Genomic DNA, 24,117 nt, shown 5'->3' on the forward strand with positions numbered 1-24,117 from the left:
TATATTAATTTTATATATCTATACACACATAGAATTGATTCTTAATAATATTTATTTAATGCATGTACCAGGCACTGTGCTGAGCATTTTACAATTACTATGTCATTTGATAGGATTGCAAGCATCACAGCACACTGTAGGTTTTAAGTGGGTACCTCCTCCAGTGTTCCTTGTTATAGGGGATGAAAATCAAATTAGGGAATTAAGCTACTAGTAAGCATCTCTAGCACATCTTTGTGGGCTACGATGAGAAGTGGAGGCTTGTTTGTGTATTTCAGTCTCAGCTGCACTGATGAGGATAATTATAGAACCATTGAATGTAGAATTCAAAAGGTTGTAGAGGAGCATCTGGTTTCCACCTTCCTCATTTTACAGCTAAAAGAACTGAGACCTAGAAAGATATGGGCTCAAGGTTACAAAGTTAGATCAAGAGGAGTCAGGTCAAGAAGCTGATAGTTACTTTGATAATTGATAAGCCAATTCCTTAAGAGAATGTATATTTGCAATGACAATACCCTCATAAATATTTCAAGGTTCCATTATTCCTATTTAAGGAATAGGGTTTTAAATGCTCTTGAGATTCTTAGTTTTAATTGCAAGAATTTACGATTTTTACACTTTTAAAAACCATTTTTACACTTTTTTTCTATTTTTAATGACAGCAGTTCACTCAAAAATATTTCAAGGTTACATTTTTACTACTAAAAGAATAAATGGTTTAGGATCTTGGTTTAAATTGGAGAAATTTTTCCCTTAGTATGGAGGAATTGTACTTAAAGTGGGCTATTTAAGCTAAAAATCTTTTTTTTTCTTATGTGAGTAACCTGAAAAAATTGTAGTACCATTTTCAAATGAATCTGTTCTGCTGAAATTAAAAAGCTTTTTTTAAACTTTTTTTTTTTTTTGCAAGGCAAACGGGGTTAAGTGGCTTGCCCAAGGCCACACAGCTAGGTAATTATTAAGTGTCTGAGACCAGATTTGAACCCAGGTACTCCTGACTCCAGGGCTGGTGCTTTATCCACTACACCACCTAGCCGCCCCCCAAAAGCTTTCTTTTTAATGACCAAAATCTAAAACTGAAGTTAGCTATATGATGAAATGAAGCAGGTATATTTCCTTTTAAAGGAGAAATATACTCCTCTTAGAAATAAGGCATTTTCCCCTTTACTTTATTGCTCAAGTGAGTCTATATTTTTTGAGGAGGGGGTCTTTTGTTTACTCTTAAACAAGAATATTTTATTAATGTATAAAAAAATTGTACAAAATGAGAATAAATATTAAATAAAAAAAGAAATAAGGCATTTTGAGTAAATCCTTTGCTTCTAGGAAACAAAGACTTTTAATCTTGTAACCCTACTTTATGATAATTCTTAGCAGATTCCCTCCTTGAATGTCACCTTCATTAAAATCTTCTAGTGTCTGAGAGCATCACAAATTTGATCTAAGGGGAATTTTTATTGTCTGATCAAATGTTAAAAATGTTACCTTCAACACTGTGTCTTAAGCCAATTGATTATTGTTCTTAAAGATTACTTTTATAATTAAGATATGCTAAATAAATGGGTTGTATAAACTAGCTGTGGTTTTTTTTTCATGTGTCAGTAAAGGAACTTAGAAAAAAAATGTTCTCTTATTGGATGTTGGTACAATCTCAGGTTATGCTACTTCCCAGCTACATAGGAACAAGGATTAGGTTTGGAGTCAAACTCTAGGTTTGCATCTCAGTTGTACAACTTAGTACCTGTGTGATTCTGGGTCATTTCTCCAAGTAACAAAGGTCAAAGTAGTTTTGTCAATTCTGGATTTTTTAAAGCTAGGTCCTCTGCCTCCAGAGCCAATATCCACTATACCATTAATATGAATAGACCAGTTCTTACTCATCAAAAGTCATAGTTAATTATCTGTGCAGTGAGGCTCAAATCCAGGTACGCTGGATCCAAGTTTCAGGATTGAAATCCAGTGATTTGTCTTTTTTTTTTTAAATCTCACCACAATGACCTTTTATACTTAATGTCCAGTGCCTGACCTCTTTCAAAATATTAAGTATAAAGGTGAAAACCATAGAGTGCCTATAAATTGCTGGTCTTGTACAGCAGCTTTTATTAAGGAATTCACCTCTGTCTCACCTTTTCTTTCCTTGTCCTGGTGGTTTTTTTCCTTTCACGGGAAGTGATGTCTTCGTTTGCTCCAGAGAGAGCAACAGGTCATCAGAAATTCTTAACTTCAGAAAAGCCTCAGAAAGAAAGCTGCAGTGGCAGAGATTGGGTGTAATTATTTTTTTCCAAGCACTTACTTCAGATAGATATCTACCGGATCACCGGTTCCAAACAATCCACGGAGCCAATCTGTACATAAACTAAGTCTTTAAGAAAAGTCAGTCAACCTTGTGACCGGGCCCAGTTAGAGATGGCACAACAGTTCATTTCTTTCTTTCTTTCTTTCTTTTTTTTTTTAGGTTTTATTTTTGCAAGGCAAAGGGGGTTAAGCGGCTTGCCCAAGGCCCCACAGCCGGGGCATTATGAAGTGTCTGGGGGCGGATTCGAACCCGGGTCCTCCCGACGCCGAGGCATCTGCTCCGTGCAGGGCTTGGCGGCGGGCCGTGGGGGGAGCGGGTGGCACAGGCGCCCGCGCCGGCGGGACACGGGGGCCCTCCTTCACGCACTCTCTCTCTCCGCCCCCTCTGCAGACACGGCCAGCATGCCGAGCGCCCAGTGAGCGGCGGACACCCCGTCCCCCCGACCATGAGCCGCGCGGAAGGCCCGCCGGGCGCCGGGGCGCCCGAGGAGCCCGAGGAGCCGAGGAGCCGGGGAGCGGAGCCCCGGGCGAGGCGAACGAGGCCGCGGAGGCCGACCTGGCGCAGCGCGAGGCGGCGGGGCGGCGGCCGCAGCGCCCGGAGGACGACGAGCACGAGCGAGGCGGCGCCCTGGCCCGCTCCGCCAGCACGGAGAGCGGCTTCCACAACCACACGGACACGGCCGAGGGCGACGTGATCGCCGCGCCGGGCCTGGGCGGCGACGGCCCCGAGAACGAGGACGAGAGCGCCTACGCCGTGCAGGACCGGCCCGAGGCCGAGGAGTACACGGAGAGCGCCGAGGCCGAGCACGCCGAGGCGGCCCAGAGGCGGCGCGCGCCGCCGCACGAGGACGCCCTGAGCGCGGCCTACTCGGGCTACGTGTACGCGCAGCGGCTGTTCCCCCGCGGCGAGGACGAGCCCTACGCCGAGCCCTACGCCGACTACGCGGGGCTGCAGGAGCACGTGTACGAGGAGATCGGCGACGCGGCCGAGCTGGCGGAGCGCGACGAGGCCGACAGCTACCGCAAGGAGGCGCTGGGCGCGCGCCTGCACCACTACGACGAGCGCTCGGACGGCGAGTCGGACAGCCCCGAGAAGGAGGCGGAGTTCGCGCCCTACCCGCGCATGGACAGCTCGGAGCAGGAGGAGGACATCGACCAGATCGTGGCCGAGGTCAGGCAGAGCATGAGCTCGCACAGCCTGGACAAGGCGGCCGAGGACATGCCCGAGGCCGAGCAGAACCTGGACGCGCCGGCCGCGGCGGCCGGGGGCTGCGGCGGGGACGCGGAGCGGGGCGGCCCGGGGCGGCCGGCGGCCGAGGCCGGCCAGCAGCGCTACAGCAAGGAGAAGAGGGATGCCATCTCCCTGGCCATCAAGGACATCAAGGAGGCCATCGAGGAGGTCAAAACCCGCACCATCCGTTCGCCTTATACGCCCGATGAGCCCAAAGAGCCCATCTGGGTCATGCGGCAGGACATCAGCCCGACCCGGGACTGCGAGGACCCGAGGCCGGCAGATGGAGACGTGAGTATGCGGGCCGGAGGCCGGGGGGGGGGGGGCGGGGAGGGGCCTGGCTTCCCCAGCTGGACCCCTAGTAACTCGTGCTTAAATGAGGGAGCCTCCACTCCGACCCCCAGTGTGCTGCGTGCCCTGCTTCCCGCCGCCCCAGACCCTGCCACGTCAGCAGTTCAGTTAAAACCCAGTAGTTGGGACGCTGTCATTGGATCCATCAAGGAATTGCCGGGCTCCGCCTTGGGAGTCTTTGCAGGGAGGGGCGCCCGGGCGCCCCTCCCAGGCCCTGCGCACGTGGGTCACCGTCGCGCTTCTGCCCGCTAACCACGTTTTCTGTGCTGCCTGGTCACTTGCTGACATTCCTTTCCTCCGCATCCCCCAACTCTTTTAAGCATAAACATTCACTTTGATTTTTTTTTTTGAAATTTACAATTTTCTGCCTAATCTCGCTTCCCTCCCCCCCACCCCCACAGAAGCCAGTCTTTACATTCTTTCCATGCTCAAAATTGAATGTGTTAAGAGAGAAATCATATTCTTAAGGAAAAAACAAAATATAAGAGACAGCAAAATTACATAAATTTTTTTTTTCATTGAATGTAATAGTCATTGGTCTTTGTTTAAACTCCATACTTCTTTCTTTGCATAGAGACGGTATTCTCTATTTTTTCTTTTTTCTTTTTTTAATTTTTTTATTAAAGATATTATTTGAGTTTTACAATTTTCCCCCCAATCGTACTTCCCTACCCCCTACCCCCCCCCACGGAAAGCAATCTGTCAGTCTTTACTTTGTTTCCATGTTGTACATCGATCCAAATTGACTGTGCTGAGAGATATCATATCCTTGAGGAAGAGACAAAAAGTCTAAGAGATAACAAGATCAGACAATAAGATATCTGTTTTTTTTTTCTAAATTAAAGGGAATTGTCCTTGAACTCTGTTCAAACTCCACAGCTCTTTCTCTGGATACAGATGGTATTCTCCATTGAAGACAGCCCAGAATTGTCCCTGATTGTTGCACTGATGGAATGAGCGAGTCCTTCAAGGTTGAACATCACTCCCATGTTGCTGTTAGGGTGTGCAGTGTTTTTTTCTGGTTCTGCTCATCTCACTCAGCATCAGTTCATGCAAATCCTCCAGGCTTCCCTGAAATCCCCTCCCTCCTGGTTTCTAATAGAACAATACTATTCCATGACATCCATATACCATAGTTTGCTAAGCCATTCCCCAATTGAAGGACATTTACTTGATTTCCAGTTCTTTGCCACCACAAACAGGGCTGCTATGAATATTTTTGTACAAGTGATGTTTTTACCCTTTTTCATCAAGGAGATGGTATTCTCCATCACAGATAACCCAAAATTGTCCCTGATTGTTGCACTGATGGAACGAGCAAGTCCATCAAGGCTGATCGTCACCCCCATGTTACTGTTAGGGTGTACAGTGTTCTTCCTGTTCTGCTCATATTACTCAGCATCAGCTCATGCAAATCCTTCCAGGCTTCTCTGATTTCCCACCCTCCTGGTTTCTAATTAGAACAATAGTGTTCCATCACATACATAATACCAGTTTATTAAGCCATTCCCCAATTGATGGACATTCACTCAATTTCCAGTTCTTTTCCACTACAAACAGAGCTGCCAATGGTAATTTTTTTACAAGTGATTACCCTCTTTCATGATCTCAGAGTATAGACCCAGTAGTGGGATTGCTGGATCAAGGGGTATGCACATTTTTATTGCCTTTTGGATATTTCTAAATTGCTCTCCAGAAAGGCTGAATGAGTTCACAGCTCCACCAACAAAGTTTTCATGTCCCAGATTTCCCACGTCCCTTCCAACATTGACCATTGTCCTTTCTGGTCATATTACCCTGTCTGAGAGGTATGAGGTAGTACCTCAGAGATGATAAACATTCACTTTGAAGAAAACTTAGTAGTTGGGGTGATTACTGTTATTAACTTTGAATGTCATTATAGGGAGGTGTCTCAGTGCATACCCTCCTGAGATCCCTAAAGAGAATTTATAAAGTATACTTTTCTGATCATGATGCCTTCAGTTCTTTGCCCACCCCTAACTTGTTTAACTTTAACTGTCTTATTTAGCACTTAGTGACACGTTGCTGCTTCATCATCGGTAACTTTTTCACTGGTGTCAATTTGTTGAAAGTAATCCTGGCCTAACATTTTATTTTCCATTTTTAGAAGACCAGCAAGCTGGTTATCCCAATCTGTTCTTACAGCCAATGGTAAAGGTTCTGTTTATGGCTATTCACTTTCCTATTTTCTTTAGAGGTGAGCTTTCTTTAAAAGCAATTTAATTTGAAATTGCATCTTGGAGTAAGAGAGGTTAAGAGTTTAAATTCAATTTCGTTTATTTCTATTATCTCATGATTACAACAGAGTGTGTTTCCTAGTGACTGTCTTCTAGTGAGAAAGGCCATTATTGCAGACCAGTTACATATTTTCAATAGTTTTTATTTATTTTTTAAGAGTTATTTAAGCCATAAAAATACCATTTGCCACTCTTTGAGTAACAGTCAATCTGCTATATGCACATTTCCCCTGCTTGTGTGGCCAGATATGAAATAGTATTTACTTGTATACACAGCATGCCTGAAAGGAAACTGCAATCTCAAAGTAGAGTGTAGTACATTCAAAGATGGTTGATATCATTTTTTTACATCATGAGTGCCCCAGGTATTCTCTTACTATTAGCAGTGCCCTGACTCATTATTGCAAAGAGGTGATTGGTGAATCAGAAGTACTGATATAGAATACATATGATCTGGTTGCATATTAACTCCACATTGACCTCTTTTTTTTTGTGAATTTGCTTTCCAGATTAAATATAGATGATAGCTGTTGTATATTGTTTGGTTTTAAAATTATGAATAAATTAATGAATGAAGAAAGAATTTGTAAAGTGTGTACTTGTGTGATTGGCATGGTGCTTAAGGACCAAGGATGCAAATACAAGACAACACATATGGACAAATTCAGTTTAAAGGGAAGTAGGAGTGGAAGTGTAATGTGGAAGAGGTTGGGAAACGGGTTGGTATGTCTGGAACTGACAACATAAAGTAAATACTCACCAACCACAGCCAAGAGTTATATAATACAATAATAGTTTGGGGTTATTTTTTTCAAGGCAGTGGGGTTAAAGTGACTTGCCCAAGATCATAGAGCTAGGTAATTATTAAGTATCTGAGGGCTGATTTGAACTCACATCCTCCTGACTCCAGGGCCCTTGCTTGCGGTAATAGTTTTAAGTGATTTTGTATTCTCTGAATTGAAGAAGCTTCTTAGAAGTAGACCTTATAAAAAAAATGAGCAAATGTATTGAGTTTGGGGAATATGACATATTGATTCCAGTGTAACTTGAAGTCAGTGAGATCTGGACTCAAATCATCCTTCTGACACTTAGCTGGCTTTTTTTTTTTTTTGACCCTGGCAAGTTCCTTAACTGTCTATGCCCTAGTTTCCCAATTTGTAAAAATGGGGCTAATAGCAACCTACATCATAGGATGTAGAATAAGAAAATTAAGTAAAGTCCTTTGCCCATCTTAAATATCATATATGTCAGCTGTTGTTTTTGCTTTAGCAGCTTTGGTTAATAAGTGGAATCATGTCCTTCATAATACTTGAAAGATTTGGGAGCTGTGAGGGATAGAGAAGAGTTTATTTAGGGGGTGCTGAATTTGTCCATCAGTCAGTCAAGAAAGCTCCTAAATGTGTGCCCTCTGCTAGGTTCTGAGAATACAAAGACAAGAATGGAATAGTCCCAGTCCTCAAGGGACTTACATTCTATAGGGAATAATATGAATATCAGTAAATACATAACACAATCAATACTAGATCATTTTCTTCACAAGACACCAGCAACTGAGACAATACAGGAAAAGCTTCATGTAAAATGGTGGTGTTTGGGCTGAAACTGAAAGAATATTTGAGGCAGAAGGGATTGCATGGTAAAGGAGTAGTGAAAGGAGGGACAGCCTGTATAAAAGCATGAAGACCAAAACCAGAATTATGACCACCAAGTATGACTGGACCAAAGAGTGCTCAAATGACTGTAATTTATTAAGTATGGAAAAGTAGGAAATTAAGTATGGAGTCTAGTTGTAGAGGGTTTTAAACTGAGAAGTTTTTGTTTGATTCTAGATATAATAGAAAGCCCTTGGAATTTATTGAGCATGGTCAGAACTGTACTTTAGAAAAGTTTCTTTGGTTGTTGTATAGAAAGGATATATTAGAACAGGGAGAAACTTGAAGAGAGACCAATTAGGAGGTTATTGCAATAGTTCAGGTGAGAATTTTTGAGAGCCCTAAAGAGAAGGACTTCCGTGTGGATGGGTTCCAGACATATTGTGGAAGGAAGACTTTTTGGGTGGATGGAGAGGTGATCTGGGATCAATAGACATGAGTTGATAGATTTAGGTAGTTGGCAGCATAGTGCAATAGCTACCTAGTAAGATCTAGGTTGAAGACCTGCTTGTAATGTATACTGTCCTAAGCAATTCTAACACTCTATGTTGCCCAACACCAAGCCTACCAAACTGTAGCCACTGGCTACTGGAGTTCAGTTCTGCCTATGAGGAATCGTTATTCAAACTTGGGAAAGCATGGGTGGAAATAAAACAAAAATTTATTAAAAAGGTTACAAGACATAGGAAGGGGGGGGGGGGGGAGAAAAGAACAGCCAAGCAGCATTGGCTGGGTCATGGTCAGAGAAGACTGGGGCCCTGAGCCAGGGTCCAACCCAGGTTTTTATGTCTTGCCTCTCATCCAGAGAGCAAAAGGTGAATTCCCTTGCTCTATACTGGACCCAGAAATTAGGTGAAGGCTAAAGCCTTAAGGAGATCAGGATATAAATTTTACATTCAATAATGGGGAGGGTCTCCACCCAAGCAGCTTTTAAGATTACACTTGTTTCTGTTACAATTATAATTCTCTATTTCTAGTCAATTTACATCTCAAGAATGGGTGGTAGTAAAAAACATTTCCACCCAAGTTCTACATTCACAATTCTCTTCATCTTTCCCTTGCATCAAAACCATTTCCTAGCCTTTTCCCCAAGCCTCCCTGTTCTTGCCCCCTTTTCAATTTAGCACCCCAATTTGTGTTGCTTTGTCTTAACATAGTTAGACCTTAGGGATATAGAAACAGTATCCTCATATAGGAGCAGTCTATACTAATGAAATCAATGGTCTAATTCCTATCCCCAAAGGGAATTATTTAGGCCTTCCTTTGATTTGAACCATTCCTTTAATCAAAATGCAGTCTGATTGCAAGAACAGTTAGCTACTGGTATCTTGAGGCAAAACACTTAACCCATGAAAAAACAACTTGGCAATTCCTACTGAAATACTATCACCATGATTTTAAGGGCATTATTGATTGCTTACTGATATCAACAGGAAAAGAAAATGTTAAATCTTGTATTGGAGGGTAAATAGTTAAGTCAGTGGAAAAAGGGAATGAAGGAAGGCCTTTGCTTTTGATTCCTCAATCTATATTTAGAAAACAGTTCTTTTTAATTATTTTATCTCACCTTTAAAATTTTAACCCATCAGTGAAGCTTGGAGTGTGCTTACCCAGCTCCCAAGGGCTCTGTCTAACATCAGCCCATCCATCCTTAAAGTATGTCTGATGATCCATTTATCAAGGGCTACATTCTCCACTTACATTGTACGCCATGGATGGGGCAGGGTGGAAAGAAGGAGGGGAAGGGAAGTAAAGGGAAGGATCGATTTTATTTTTTTAACATTCACGCTTCAGATATTACCCTTTTCCTGACTCTGCTCCCAAGAGAAATTTTTCACAACTTTTCATGTCTTATCAAGTATACTCATCTGATGTTTGGAAATGATGTGACAGGTGACAGGGAGAGGACAAAGGCAGTTTGTCCAGAGAGAGAGAGAGAGAGAGAGAGAGAGAGAGAGAGACTTTTAATACTTTTACTTAGAAATGGGATTCCTCATAGGGCTAACATTTCAGTGTCTGATAATTTTCCATGATTAAATTTGGGAACAGAAAAATATCCCAGAAATATTTAGTGAAGTTACACCTTCCATTGTTTATGTTAATTCTTTATTATCTACCATAAATAGACTGAAAGATGAATGAGAAAAGGGAAAGGGGAGCATATATATATATATATTATATATATATATATATATTAGATACTTTAATTCTAAAGATTTTCCTAAAACTGGTGGTTTCTATCCTCTCTAACCTAAAAAAAAAAATGAGCACTTTTACTGTTTTTTCTTGCCCTGTGCCCCTCTTCACCACCATCTACATATGTAAAATGTCCAGAAAGCAAAAATTATATATATATATATATATATATATATATATATATATATATATATATATATAAATGTTTCATTAATCCAAATACAGAGAGTTCTGAGTCTATGGCAAAATCAAAATATGGGATTTAAATTCACATTTTTGTAGGCTGGCTTTTATTAGCACCTCTGCTATATTCTTTCTAACTCTGTCCCCTTCCCTCCAGGGTCACACATATATCCCCATCCTGGAAAGTTTTATAAGGAGAAGATAGTCTCCATATGCTTGGTAATTATCATACCTCATCCAGGGAATTTTGCTTGGTTCCAGGTATCATAGACATAGAGAAATTGGAGAGTGCTCAGAGGCTAGCTAGGAAGATAAAAGTCTATGTCATGTTAGGTTTAGCCAATCCAAATAAATTCAGTTCAATTATAGTCATACTACTATTATATCTGTATCCTAAAGAGATCATAAAAAAGGGAAAAGGACCCACATGTACAAAAATATTTAGATAACAGTTCTTTCTGTGATGGCAAAGAATTGGAAACTGAGGTGATGCTCATAAATTAAGGAATATTTGACTAAGTTGTGGTATTTGAATGTGATAGAATACTATTGTGCTATAACACATGATGAGCAGGCAAATTTCAGAAAAATATGGAAAGGCTTATATGAGCTGATATTGTGTGAAGTGAACAGAACCAGGAGAACATTGTACTAGCAGCAATATGTAATGATAAAACTATGATAGACTTAACACTTCTCAGCAATACAGAGATCCAGGACAATTCGAAAATACTGAAAAATGCCATCCACAAACAGAGAAATAACTATGGAGTCTGAATGCAGATGGAAGCATGCTATTTTCATTTTTTAATATTTGTCTTTTGTTTATTCTTTTTCATGGTTTTTCTCTTTTGTTCTGATTCTTCTTTTACAATATGACTAATATGGAAATATGTTTAGCATAATTGTACATGTGTAACCTACATCAGGTTACTCACGATCATGGGGAAGAAGAAGGGTGAGGAGGGAGGGAGAAAAATTTGAAACTCAAAGTCTTAGAAAATTATTGTTGAAAACTTAACCTTTATTTGTAATTAGAAATAATAAAATACTACTATTTTAAAAATAAAATAGGGGGGCAGCTAGGTGGCATAGTGGATAAAGCACTGGCCTTGGAGTCAGGAGTACCTGGGTTCAAATCCGGCGTCAGACGCTTAATAATTACCTAGCTGTGTGGCCTTGGACAAATCACTTAACCCCATTTGCCTTGCAAAAAAAACCCTAAAAAAAATAAAATAGGAAATAAAGAATTGTTAGTAAGCATCTATTAAGCCTTTATGATATGTATTAAGCATGGTACTGAGTGTAAGGAGGGTACAAACATGATATCTTAAATACACAAATGCAAGCCTGAAGATGGCACATAACAGAAAGCTGAAAAGGGAGGAAGGTATGGTACCTGGAAATGAAAAAGAAGTCCAGTTTTCAGCCTAGTGAGAAATGAAGAGGTGTCTGGCCTGCACACTCATCTTAAAGGGAGAATAGATGAAACTAAAGATGTTTAGCTTAGAGGAGGGAGTATAGGTTGCACTAAACAGCTACTGAGGTGCATTCTAATTCAGTAGCTTCGTAGTTTTAGAACTATAAGAGATGTCAGAAGTCATATAGTCCCATTCCTTAATTTTACAGATGAGGACAACCAGATGATGGAGAGTAAGGTCACATTTGCATTGATTGACAGTGTACATTGTACCAGTCTTTGGAGCAACAGTCTCCAAACTCCACAATGTATCCGAAAACAGGCTTACAAATAACTGTGCCATTTCTGGGCTGCCCTTATTTGAATCATTCATTTTCTTAGAGATGAATTTCCCCAGTTTAATTGCTGTGAAGGTCAGCTTGATCTGGACCTTATTAAAAGATCAAGCCCACTCTTCCCACATGGAGGATTCCAGACCATCAATGTACTGACTCACCTTATCTGATCTTATCTCTTATTGTGTCTTAATAAAATTACAATCTACTTTTATACTACTCTGTAGCATTGGCTATTTGTGTTGTCTCCCCACTTGTAAGATAAGCTTATTTGAGTCAGAGACAATATTTATCTCTTGGATCACTAAATGTCTTTCATGATGCTAGTAAATAGTTGATTTGATATGGCATGTAAAACAAACTGATCTATGTCAGTAAATTCCAGTAGCTCTCCTGGGCATTGTTCTCAGGCTGATTCTTTTGTTCTTCTTAGAGAAGTTCTGAAGGGTAGTTTGAACAATGTATTCCCATGGTTAAGAGGCAACTAGATGAACCAATGTTCCTGGAGTCAGGAACACCAGTTCAAATTTGGCCTGAGATACTTATTAACTGTGTAACCCAGGACAAGTTACTTTAATCTCTGTCAGCTGCAGCTTCTGCACCTGTAAAATGGGGATAATAATAATAATAATAATTCTTACTTCCCAAGGTTGTTGTGAAGATCAAGTGAAATATTTCCTAAAATGTTTTTTCAAACCATTAATTCTACATAAGATTTGAGGTACCATCTTAGTTTTGGAAGCACTGAAGAAGAAATTAAAAAGTCTAGGAAGATATTCAGCAAGGGGATATTTTGTTATAATTTAGTCAATTTTATATATATGCATATATATTATAATTTTATTTATTCAAGGTGATGGGGTTAAGTGGCTTGCCCAAGGCCACACAGCTAGGTAATTATTAAGTGTCTGAAAGCTGGATTTGAGCTCAGGTCCTCCTGACTCCAGGGCTGGTGCTCTATCCACTGCGCCACATAGCTGCCCCAAATGTAATATATGTTTAAAGAAAAGAAACTATAACAAATTCATAGTTTCATATAAAATCTTCATTTTCTTTTTTATGTTGAATATTTGTGTTTGTTGATAACTACATTCATAAAGAAAAAAGAAAACATCTTTTAAAAATAAGACTAATCAGCTGATAAATCTGAATTTTTTTTCTGCCCCCTAACTTGCCAAAAAATCCTTAGACTTAATCCCTCAATCTTTTCTCTTCTTCATTCTCCTCATTTTTATGGTGGGGTAAACAGATTAAGGTTCTCAGGGTGGCATATGACAAAATGCCCCCCCCCATGCGCTTTATGAAGAGGTTAAATAAGAATCAGAAGCCTAATATATTGTTTGATGAAAAGCAAAACCTGCCACCTAGGGCACATCAGTCAAGCCTTGTCAAGTCAACAAATATTTACTAAATTTATTATATTCGAGGTACAGTTCCTATGTACTAGATATATACATACAATCAGAAAGAAAGACAATTTCTAGTCTCAAAGAGCTAAGCTTTCACTGGAAAAGGAATAAATAAAATAAAGGAAAAATAATAGGAAGTTGGGGGGGGGGGCATGAGAGAAGGAGAGGGCCCCTGGGTGAGAAAGTCCAAAGACTCAACAGTGGAGCCCAGAGAGAATTGAAGATATATGGCTGACCTGGATGCTGTCCTAAAAATGGAGATTCTGGGAGAAATCAGCCAGTTGGGGGGAAAAGATGTCTAGAAGGATTAAAGTTCAGTGTGAGAAGTCCAGGGGTAGAATGAACTTGTGGCTGAGGAGGCTCGTAGTAAAGGAAGTTCAGAGTCAAGAGGTAAAGCCCAAAAAGGAAGAGAGGCACATTAGTGATGTGGGAGAGTTCCGTGATTTCCGTGATAAATTCATAAATTGAATCGGGAGTGCAGGTGAAAAGGAAAAAGAAAAAAGATTTATTAAGAAGTCATTACAGGGGGCAGCTAGGTGGCGCAGTGGATAAAGTACCAGCCCTGGAGTCAGGAGTACCTTGGGTTCAAATCCAGTCTCAGACACTTAATAATTACCTAGCTGTGTGGCCTTGGGCAAGCCACTTAACCCCATTTGCTTTGCAAAGAGAATAGAGTAAATTAAGAGATCTTTAAAAGCCATATAGGTTTTAGTATTGCAGATTAACCAGGTAGTCTATCTGCTGATTAACTTGCATGTAGGAGGTCAGAAGAAAAAAAGGCTCAGCACCTGCCAGAGACTCCTTCAGAGTCCTTGGGAAAGGTGGTATTTTGGCAGTGGTTCAGGTCCTATATTAGAGAGTCTACCTTTTGGGAGTGGTGGTATCAGGGTCTTGTATTAGAGAGATTATTTCTGGTCAGGCTGGTTGAAATTGTTGTAGGAGATGGCTTAAGATGACTGATGTTCCTAGTAATAGCTTGACCCACCGGTGAAGGCATGACCAAGGTCATAGTAAAAGTCAAGAGGAAATGTTTTAACAGTACAGAGATTTACAGTTTACAGGGATCAGTATCCAATATATAAGATTACAGGATTTTAACAGTACAAAAAGATTACAATATTTGTTTCCATTTACATATTTCCTATGCCCATAATTCCTTGTATCATGTGTGTCTGGGTGTCCCACTCTCCCTCTCTCTGGGCCTCCTTTTGCCACCCTTGAGGAACCCTGAGTATCCTCTTGCTGCTCAGCTTCCTCTTCTGAGCTTTCCACTTGGAATACCTTCAGATAAACTTTCCTTAAATCATAGCATGTAGGTAGCAGGAAACATAGGTATGTTAAGGAAATATAACTAGATCCTGGATTAGGGAGGCTAGCTAACATTTAATGTTACTTTCTTACTTGGTTGCTATTCACTTAACTCTTATCTGCCTCTCTGAAACACAAAGACTGAAAGGAAAAGACTTTGGAGAAAAAATAGGTTCCATACCTTCCTTCAAAGCTCAACTCAAACACCATCTCCATTAGTCTACTCTGGTCCCTCCCCCTCCCTTCCAAATTACTTTGTGTTTACATCCATTTTATAAAAACATCTCTGTTCTTATATTGCTTCTTGCCTATAGAATATAAACCCTTTCATTTATTATTTGTCTCCTCAGTGCTCAATGCCTGGTGCTTTTTTTTTTTTTTTTTTGGCTTAATGATTTCTTTGGCATAGATGATTCCCTCTATCCAGGGCATTTTGGCAACCATTTGGAGACTTAGAAATCTACTGGGACACTGAGGGATTAGCATGACTTGAACCCAGTCTTCCTTATTTCAAGATTGACTCTTATCTAGTACCTACTTCTCACACATAGTAGTGTTTAATAGTTATTGAATTAATTAAATGTGACTGACTAGTCCCATGTTCTCCCCACTACAATACCATGCTTTTTTTTTTTTTTACAAAAAAGGTAACAACTAATTTTCAGCAGCATGATGGAGAGACAGTGCTAGGGAAACAGTTTCTTTGACACTTTTGACTCCCCCCATCCTTCTCCTTAGCTTATTCCATCAAGTTGATTGTAAATCTGCAGTTTTATAAACTGCATAGATTTCTCTTTGTCAGTTGCTAGGAGACCACTAACTAAGGTCAAGTGCCTTCACTAATTTATTAAGACTTGTTAACAGCATCTGATATTGTTGACCTTGGGGTAGAGCTGTCATACCAGCAAGTGTGAGTGAAGAGAACTGCTGGCTTGTCACTGACTCCATCTTTGTGAAGGTTCTAGGAAAGTTGTTGGGTTATTTCAAACTGGAGCTGTCAGCATGCTGATGACAGATCTCTCCAAAGAGGTCTGGGTAGCATCACTTGTCTTGCATCTAGTCTGCAAAGAGACAAGAATAAAAAAAAAATAGCCTGACATAATAGGTGAAAATTGCTATGAATTGTAAATATCTCTTCTCCCATTACTCCATTTTTCAAAGCTGATTGATTGACTATGATGTTGGTCCTTGATAGAGTTTAACATAATGATAAAGGCCTAAGATGTCTGATCTCATTTGTCCTTCATTTGTTGTTTTAAGGAGGACTATGATATTTTGAGCAGATTGGGGATGTTCTACCCCAAAACAAGTCTTAAAGCTTTTAGATTAAATTTAACCTTCCATAAAACAGTTTACATTCTGAGGTTTACCCCAGAACTGTCTTAGATCTCTAAAATATTAGCCAGTAGGGAGTTCTTAAAGATTCTTGAGTAGGGAGTGACATGACCATAAAATTGGTATCCAGGGGATATTTATTCAAACTGGAGCTTGTAGAGAGTATAAATGTGGAGAGAAACCAGAGGCAGGGAGATCAGTTACAAGACTGAGTGTAATTGATACTTGGCTTACAGCACAGAATATAAAAACCAAAATAAAACCAGATCTTATCATAAGTTCATTGATCCAGTCAGTCAGCCAGGAAACATTTGTTAGGTGCTGACTTTGTTTTAGACATTGTGCTAAGCTCTAAGGATATAAAAAGAGAGAAAGACAGCCTTCACCCTCAAGGAATTTATAATCTAATGGGTACCATTTAGAGTCAAAAGGAATCTCTGAGACTAGTCTAAACCATTCATTTAAGATGAAAAAAATGAAAGTTCAGGGAAGCTATAGGTCACAGAGGAACAACAGAGGGGAAGATTAGAGTCTAAGCCCTCTGACATCTGATCCATTGCTCTTACCACTTTACCACATGGGCTCTTGTTTGCTAGGTATTTCAGTGAAAGAATAAATAAGATTCATTAATAAATTGGTTTGAGAAGGGTAAAGGATATGCTACTTAATCTTAATACTTAATAAATAACATATATACATATAAAATACTGAATAAAGGAGGAGGTTATCCTAGAAGAATTTTTCACTGGCCTAATGGCCCATTAGTTAAATAGACTGACTTTGGAAATCCTCTTTTAAAAAAAGAGAAAAGATTCTGAGACATCACAGGTTGACACCATTCTAAATAGAGGTTTTCTGTTTTAACCCTAGAGGTTTGTTTTCCACATTTTTCTTTTTATGCAGCATCATGGTGTAATGGGGGGGGGGGCATAGAATTATTCATTGGAATATTGGGCCTGTCATTTAATAGAATGACATATAATATTTCTGTGCCTCTGTTTCCTAATCTGTAAAAGGAGGGAGCTAGATTTCTAAGTCTCTAAGGGTCCCTTCTAATTCTAAATTTCATGATCTCCTTTTTTGCCTTCATTTAAGTGCCTATACCAGCTTTCTCTAAAAACATAAACACACTCTCCATGTTTCAGGTTTTCCATCCCAGGTTTCATCTATTATTGATTAGAGAATGGAGAAAACTGTTTTCAATAATTAAGCAGGTTTCAGGTTCTGTATGAACTTTAAAAGAGAAGGAAAGAGTAAAGACACTTGAATTCTGGCTTGTCAGTCTGGATTTTGAATTAGTATTTGGTTATCACTTCCAGAACATTTGGAACTTTTATTTGTCATACATCTGAGAGGTCTTTTATGAAAGTAATACTAGGGGTCTCTCTAAGAACTACAACAAAACTAGTAGCAGCAAAGATAATTGCTTGAATGGTCCTGTCCTAGGTGACCTGTGAGTTCAAGTAAAGTTGTTTATCAAAACCGATGAGAAGAGAGAAAAAATGATCTCTTCTAACAGCTAAGGAAATTTCAATTGGTAAAGAAGTATATAGTTCAGGTATTTATGAAGTTTATATCACAAGGTTTATTCTCTTTTGTAAATAATTAATGAACAGAAGAGAACCATTTTGAAAAATGTTCCTTGCTGACAACTAGCCAGGAAAACCACCTGCTTACCATAATTAGGGCTTAAGGTCTTTTAGAGGCCTTCTAATCCAAACACCCCTCATTTTACAGATGAGAAAACTGAGGGCTCAGACAAGGTAAGTGACTTGCTCACAGTTAGTAACCTCACAAACCTTAAAGGCAGGAGTTGAACGTAGGTCTTCCCAATTTCAAATCTAGCATTCTGTTTGTTAGACCTCCCTGCCTGAAAAATTCATCACTCTGAAAAGAAAAAAAATTTTAATTGGTGCATGAGAATAGCAGTAATAACATTGAGCTTATTTATTTGAATTATGATAGATAATATTTTATAAAATATAAAAATATGCAAGGAAAGGGAGACTGTAATTCAATTAACACTTATTAAGTGATGGCTATGTGCCAGGGAGGCCAACTAAGGGTACAGTGAATAGAGCATCTGGAGTCAGAAAAATTCTTCTTCCCCGAGTTCAAATCCAGCCTCAGACATTTATTAACTGTATGAGCCTTGACAAATCACTTAACCCTGTTTGCTTAAGTTTCTTCATCTGTGAAATGATTTGGAGAAGGAAATGACAAACCACTCTAGGATCTTTGCCAAGAAAACCCCAAATGGGATCATGGAGAGTTAATGACTTAGTACTTAACACGTAGTGAGCAAGTACTGGGAATACAGAAAGAGGCAAAAGACAATCTTTGGCTTCAAGACCATTGCTCAGAAAATCTCTTTGCTACCATCTCCTCCCAATCTGAGCTCTATTCATTTTTCCATTGCATAATGACCAGATTATCTGGGGGAGATTTCCCCTATTCCCTTGCTTCATGGATTGCTACTTCTCCATTTCTCCTTCAGTTTCTCTACTCATTAGCTCCACATTGACAGTTGTTACACATGGAATAGACAAATCATTGATCTTTAATAAGAAAAGACCTCTAAAATCATCTAGTCCAACTTTCTCATTTTACTCACACTGAGTGGTCTGGGACACCAGCTCTTTTTTTTTTTTAAGGTTTTTGCTAGGCAATGGGGTTAGGTGGCTTGCCCAAGGCCACACGGCTAGGTAATTATTAAGTGTCTGAGGCCAGATTTGAACTTAGGTACGCCTGACTGCAAGGCCAGTGCTCTATCCACTGCGCCACCTAGCCACCCTGGACACCAGCTCTTTTCTGAAGACAAACTACACTATCTGTCTCAGTTCTTACCTAGCCTTTAATGAATGTTGCCTCAAACTAAGACCTAGGAAAGATTTTAACTTAAAAAGGCTAAGGTCTCCCACTACATCCCACTAGATGCCTTGACTTAATGTCACTGAACTCCAATGACTCTAATGAAAAAGTGAGGCACAGTTCTGCCTCACTTAAATCCACTTCACTTCCTAATGATCACTCTAGTGATGTCATTAGTCTTCTTGAAAACATACAAGAAATAACAACAACAATCTCATTTTACAGATGAGGAAACCTCCAAGGAAATTAAGTGACTTGCCCAAAGTCATATAGCTAGTAATCAATCAACAAATCTGTATTAACTGCCTACCATGTGCCAGGCACTAGGGTTTCAGGTACTTGTTTCAATAAGCTTATATATATTTGGGGGGGGGGTGGCTAGGATAGTATTATTTATCATAAATCCTTCAGAGTTCTCTTGGGTCACAGCATTGCTGAGAAAAGATAAGTCATTCAAGATGATCATCCTACAATATTGCTGATACTTGTATATAATACATTTCCCATTGCATCTGCTCATGTAAGTTTTTTACTACTTACCCTGTTCATCATTTCTTTTATAACATTTCATCTTAATCACATACCACAATTTGTTCAGCTATTGCCTAACTGATGAATATCCCCACAATTTCCAATTCCTTGCCATCATAAGCTTATATTTTAATGGAAGAGGCAAGTACTTACAAAAATATATATATATATATATATATATATATATATATATATATTTCCAGGTATACACATACACATGCAAAGTAATTCATTGCAAGGTAGAGAACTAGGAATTGGGGAATACAGAAAGTCTTCATTCAGAAAATTGTGCCTGAGCTGCATCTCATAGAAAGAAAGATTCTTTGAGGTATTAGGTAAGGCGTAAGGCAGGAGGGCATTCCAGGCATAGGGATAGCCATTGCAAAGCCATGAAGATGGGCTGTGGTATTTCAAATGTGAAGAACTGTGGGAAGTGAGGCCAGTATAGCTTGATAATAGACTTCCAGAAGTTAAGTAGTGTTCATTGAACCTGGAAAGATAGGTTAAACTTGGGTTGCATAGGACTTTTTAAAGATAAAGGAAAGTTTATTTTATTCTAGTTGCAATAGGAAGCCTTCTGAAGTAAATTGAGTAGGGGAGCCACATGGTTAGATATACAGATAAGGAAAATTACTCCAATGTTAATGGCAAGAGTTGAACACCTTCTCCCGCCCCGCCCCCTGCCCATCCCATTCCATTCACTCCAGAGCTAGTACCCTTCCCACCATACATTTCTTCCTCTTGCTAGCACTTTTGGTAAAATGTATGATGCATGGGAAAACTCAAAACCGTTTACTGAAGTTGTATCTGTCTATTTCATATCAATAACATTTCCTAGCCCCATCTTCATTATTACCTACTAATTTTCAAAGGACTAACCTCTATAGCACTTCTTTTGTGAAACCTTTCCTGAGGCCCTTCATTGGCAATTCCTCCTTACCCTCTGCCCCAGTTTCAAATGGCTTTGCTTTTACCTTTCTTGTACCTCAATGTATTATTTTATAAGTATTTCTTTTCTGTGGTATATTCCCCTACCAGTTTGTAAGCTCCACAAGGTCAAGGACAATATTTTTACCTAACTTTATTTCTCTTCTAAAATCTAGCACACACAGGATGCAGCTAAAAGGTTATTCAGTAATCATATTCACCTTTACATCACAATGACTGGCATGGTCTGCCTTTTCCTTTCCACTGGCTTTCCATTTTTCAAAATTTTCCCCCAAGTTCCCGTGTTTCCATTGGCTTCTTCTAATTCAGTTCAAGAAATAATGTGACCCTCCTTCATTCACAACTATTGGTGATACTGGGAAATTGCAGGATCCCACAAGAAATATTGAAACAGCTTGCTTATCTTTGTGTCTTACTCATCCAGGGGGCACTTTCCTCCCTATCCTTTTGTATTTCAATCTCTTTTGTCGACTTCAGGATCTCATTTATGGCCTTGTCTGTTTTTCATGCCCTGTCAGCAAACAGTATATGCTGTGTTAATCAGAGGAATAGTTTGTACCTGTTGTGCAAGCAGAATTCAGTACTTCTGACACTTATTGGCTCTAAACTTTTTCTTTTAAAATTCTTTTTGATTTTGCATCCCCTTAAATTTCAGATATACCCTTTATCTGTCCCTTGCCTCTTACCTAAAGAGTCATCCCTTATAACAAAGAATAAAAAAGAAAGAAAAAAAGTTTAGCAAAATTAGTTAACCTATCTACTTTATATCAGTTTTTCATCTGCATTGACCTTTAAACTCTGCAAAGAAGGGAGGGAAATGCATTTTTTCTTTTTTTTCTGGGTCATGTCTTAGTAAAATTATTTATATTATATAATGATAATAGTACCTTTCAGGTTTACAGAGCACTTTATGCATCTCAATTTTGATTCTCTCAATGAGATTATCTTTATTTTTATCCACATTTTAAAAATTAGAAAATCTGATAATAGTATTCAATTTTGGAGGACTTTTTTTTATTCTTACCACTTATACTAGTATTGATGTCATGGATATTGCTTTTCTGGTTTGCATACTTAATCTGCATCAGTTCAGTAAAGTCTTCCTGAGCTTCCCTGCATTCTTTATATTCATCATTTATCAGACTATAGGCATCAGTACCAGGAACTGTTTCATGACTCAAAAAAATGAAATTCTTTGAATATTTAAACTGTAAATTTTCAATGGACACGCAACCCCCACTACTGATCTAAAATGACTCCTACTAATTTTCAAATCTCTTTTTCACAAATTCTTTAAGCCTAGCAGTTTTTTTTACATGTGTGAAGTTTTGTGATCACACCTTCAAGTTGAGTGTTTTATATCCAGAAATAGCGTCCTTACCCCTACTGGGAAAGAGCAAGACAAGAGTTTTTTCCTAAAACTGAGAGTCACAGATGATGATGCTAGAGCTCTTGATGCACAGCTTCACAGGATATTCATTTGCAAAGAGAGTTTAATATGGATGGGTCAGGAACTATGTGAGATCATCTCATCTCCAATTACAAGTTGCATTATTGAATTCAGGCATATAATACCACTGTGGGGGCTGGGAGTGTTTTAAACAAAACCTCATGCAAGCACTGAGATAAAAAGCTTATTCTCAGCCTTTAAAGTCAAACAAGACACATTCAAGCCAGGACTGCTTCATAAACAACATTGGGGAAGATGGAGAATTTTTGGATGTATCAACTGGAATATCACGAAGGAAAGGTAGGTGGATCTTCAGGCATCAAAAATGATATGACTTTTCTTTGAATGACTTAAACCTCATCTTTCTTTTGAAGTGAAAGTGTTCTCTGTATTTCCCTTTTTGACAATAATAACAAACAAAAAAATGGATTTCAGGAGCTTTGATGTGGCTTCCCAGTTTTTCAGCAGTACTTGATGTAGTAAATGTACATGTCTAGAGAGGGATAGAAATGCCATCTTCTCCTTTGGGAAGGAAGATTTTGAGACAGCAGAGCTTGTTCCCTCTTTCCTGTTGGCCCTGTGTTCTTTCTTTCTCTGTTCTAGAAAATTGCTTAATTTCAGCTTTACAGCCCTGAATCTCATGCTATGTTATTCATTTTGCTTCAGTTTTGCTAATTAAAATAAATGTAAATGAGGGCCTCCCTGAATCTACTCTCCTGCCTACTCCAGGAATTGTTCATCCAGTATTCTAGTTTTAAGTATCACAGGAATGTATGGTTTCTCAACTGTCTTTCTCATTAAAAAAAGATCTTAGTATTCTTTCAACAGAACTATTAGACCAAATCATGAAGTAACTGTCAAGAGTCCTTGTGTACTCACTCAATGCAGAAATCACTTGAAGTTTATTATAAAACTTTGCCACATCTGAAATTTTTTTAGCACAAATAATAAAGTGACAGTTTTTCAAAGGAAAAAAATTTGGGGGGGGGCTACTGATTTTGTCAGATATTGAATGCCCCCTCTCATAGAACCAATTTATGGACAAACCATTTGTTTTAAATTGAGATTGTGACTTTCAAATCTTAGAACTTATTCAAGAAACTAGAAAATAGTTTTAAGGCCTTGCAGTAAAAATGCCTTTCATCATCCACCTTGGGAAATTGTGGATATGTGCACACATACCCAAAGTTCTTGTTGAGATATCTGTTTTACTGGTTTCTCCCATACTCTTAAAAGTGAATTTCATAATAGTTCTGGTTTTTGAATATATAGGAGTACATTTCTTTATGTTAAATTATATTATTGTGAAGATAGATATGTACAAATTCCATTTAATCTAGACTATCATTTTTATGATATAATGTACAGTGCCTTTATAAAGATAGATTTACTACTCTACCATATTAAGGAAAATAGTAGTGAAATTGATGAAATACTTTAAATACTTTATGAAATGAAATACTTTAAATTGATGTAGTATGTAATTTAGCTAATTAAGCAGGTTTTTTTTTTCATTTTAGAAGCACAGATGTGATCCAGGGGCAAAAAAATAACTTCTTATATATTGCTTTGTTATCAAAGTATTTGTTTAATTTTAAAACTTAGATAATTGAGAAGAAAATGTCTTTGCTTGAATTGAGAGGAGAGGGGAATATCAGATATCATTCACCAGAAGCATAATGAGCAAGCTCTTGAGAACCCCCCCCAAATTGAAGTTTTTCTGTGTAATCGCTAAAAAAATTCAATTTAACAAACAATTCATAAGTATTTACTTTAAACATTGTTCTGTGTTAAATGCTGATGATATAAGAATGCCCCCCTCAGTGAGTTTATGGTTTATAAGATTAAAAATAATTATAATTCAAGAATTAATGAAGTCTGTAAGGAAATATCTGAATTGAATCTTGAAGGAAAAGTATTTCCACAGTTACAGCTATGGAGGGGAGAAAAATTTAGTCAAGAACAGCCTAATTTTTACATGTAGGTAATTTGACTAGAATGTTCAGTGTATGAAAAGAAATAGTATGAAATAAAATTAGAAAATTAGGGTTTTTAAAGATATTTTAGGGCAGTAGAGAGCCAAAAAAGATCTTAGGGCAGGTGAATGATATAGTTATAGCTGCCCAAAAGAGAAATATTCAAAACCTAGGCTCTAACAGGAATATAAAGCAGAGTCAACTAGTAATTTTGGAGTCAGAAGACCTGAGTTCAGATTCCAGCTCTGCCACTTTTGGGACTGTGAGCAAGAACTTTAATTTCTCTAATGATTTACTTGTTCATTTGAAGAATAGTAATAATATCTGTTCTGTTTAGTCAAGTTTGTATGAAGAAAATACTTTCAGTA

The 24,117-nt window shown here is 38.7% G+C and overlaps 1 protein-coding gene across 1 annotated transcript in view; it reads left to right on the forward strand.

Moving 5' to 3' along the window:
• The first annotated feature begins 2,518 nt into the window (after positions 1 to 2,518).
• APBA1 (amyloid beta precursor protein binding family A member 1) overlaps positions 2,519 to 24,117 on the forward strand; it is an 81,113-nt gene continuing 59,514 nt past the window's right edge. The window contains exon 1 of the mRNA XM_074201899.1: positions 2,519 to 3,817. Coding sequence (XP_074058000.1) covers positions 2,519 to 3,817 — 1,299 coding nt within the window. The remainder of the gene's footprint in view (positions 3,818 to 24,117) is intronic.

This window comes from Macrotis lagotis, chromosome X, assembly GCF_037893015.1.
Source record: "Macrotis lagotis isolate mMagLag1 chromosome X, bilby.v1.9.chrom.fasta, whole genome shotgun sequence".
Classification (NCBI taxonomy): Eukaryota; Metazoa; Chordata; class Mammalia; order Peramelemorphia; family Peramelidae; genus Macrotis; species Macrotis lagotis.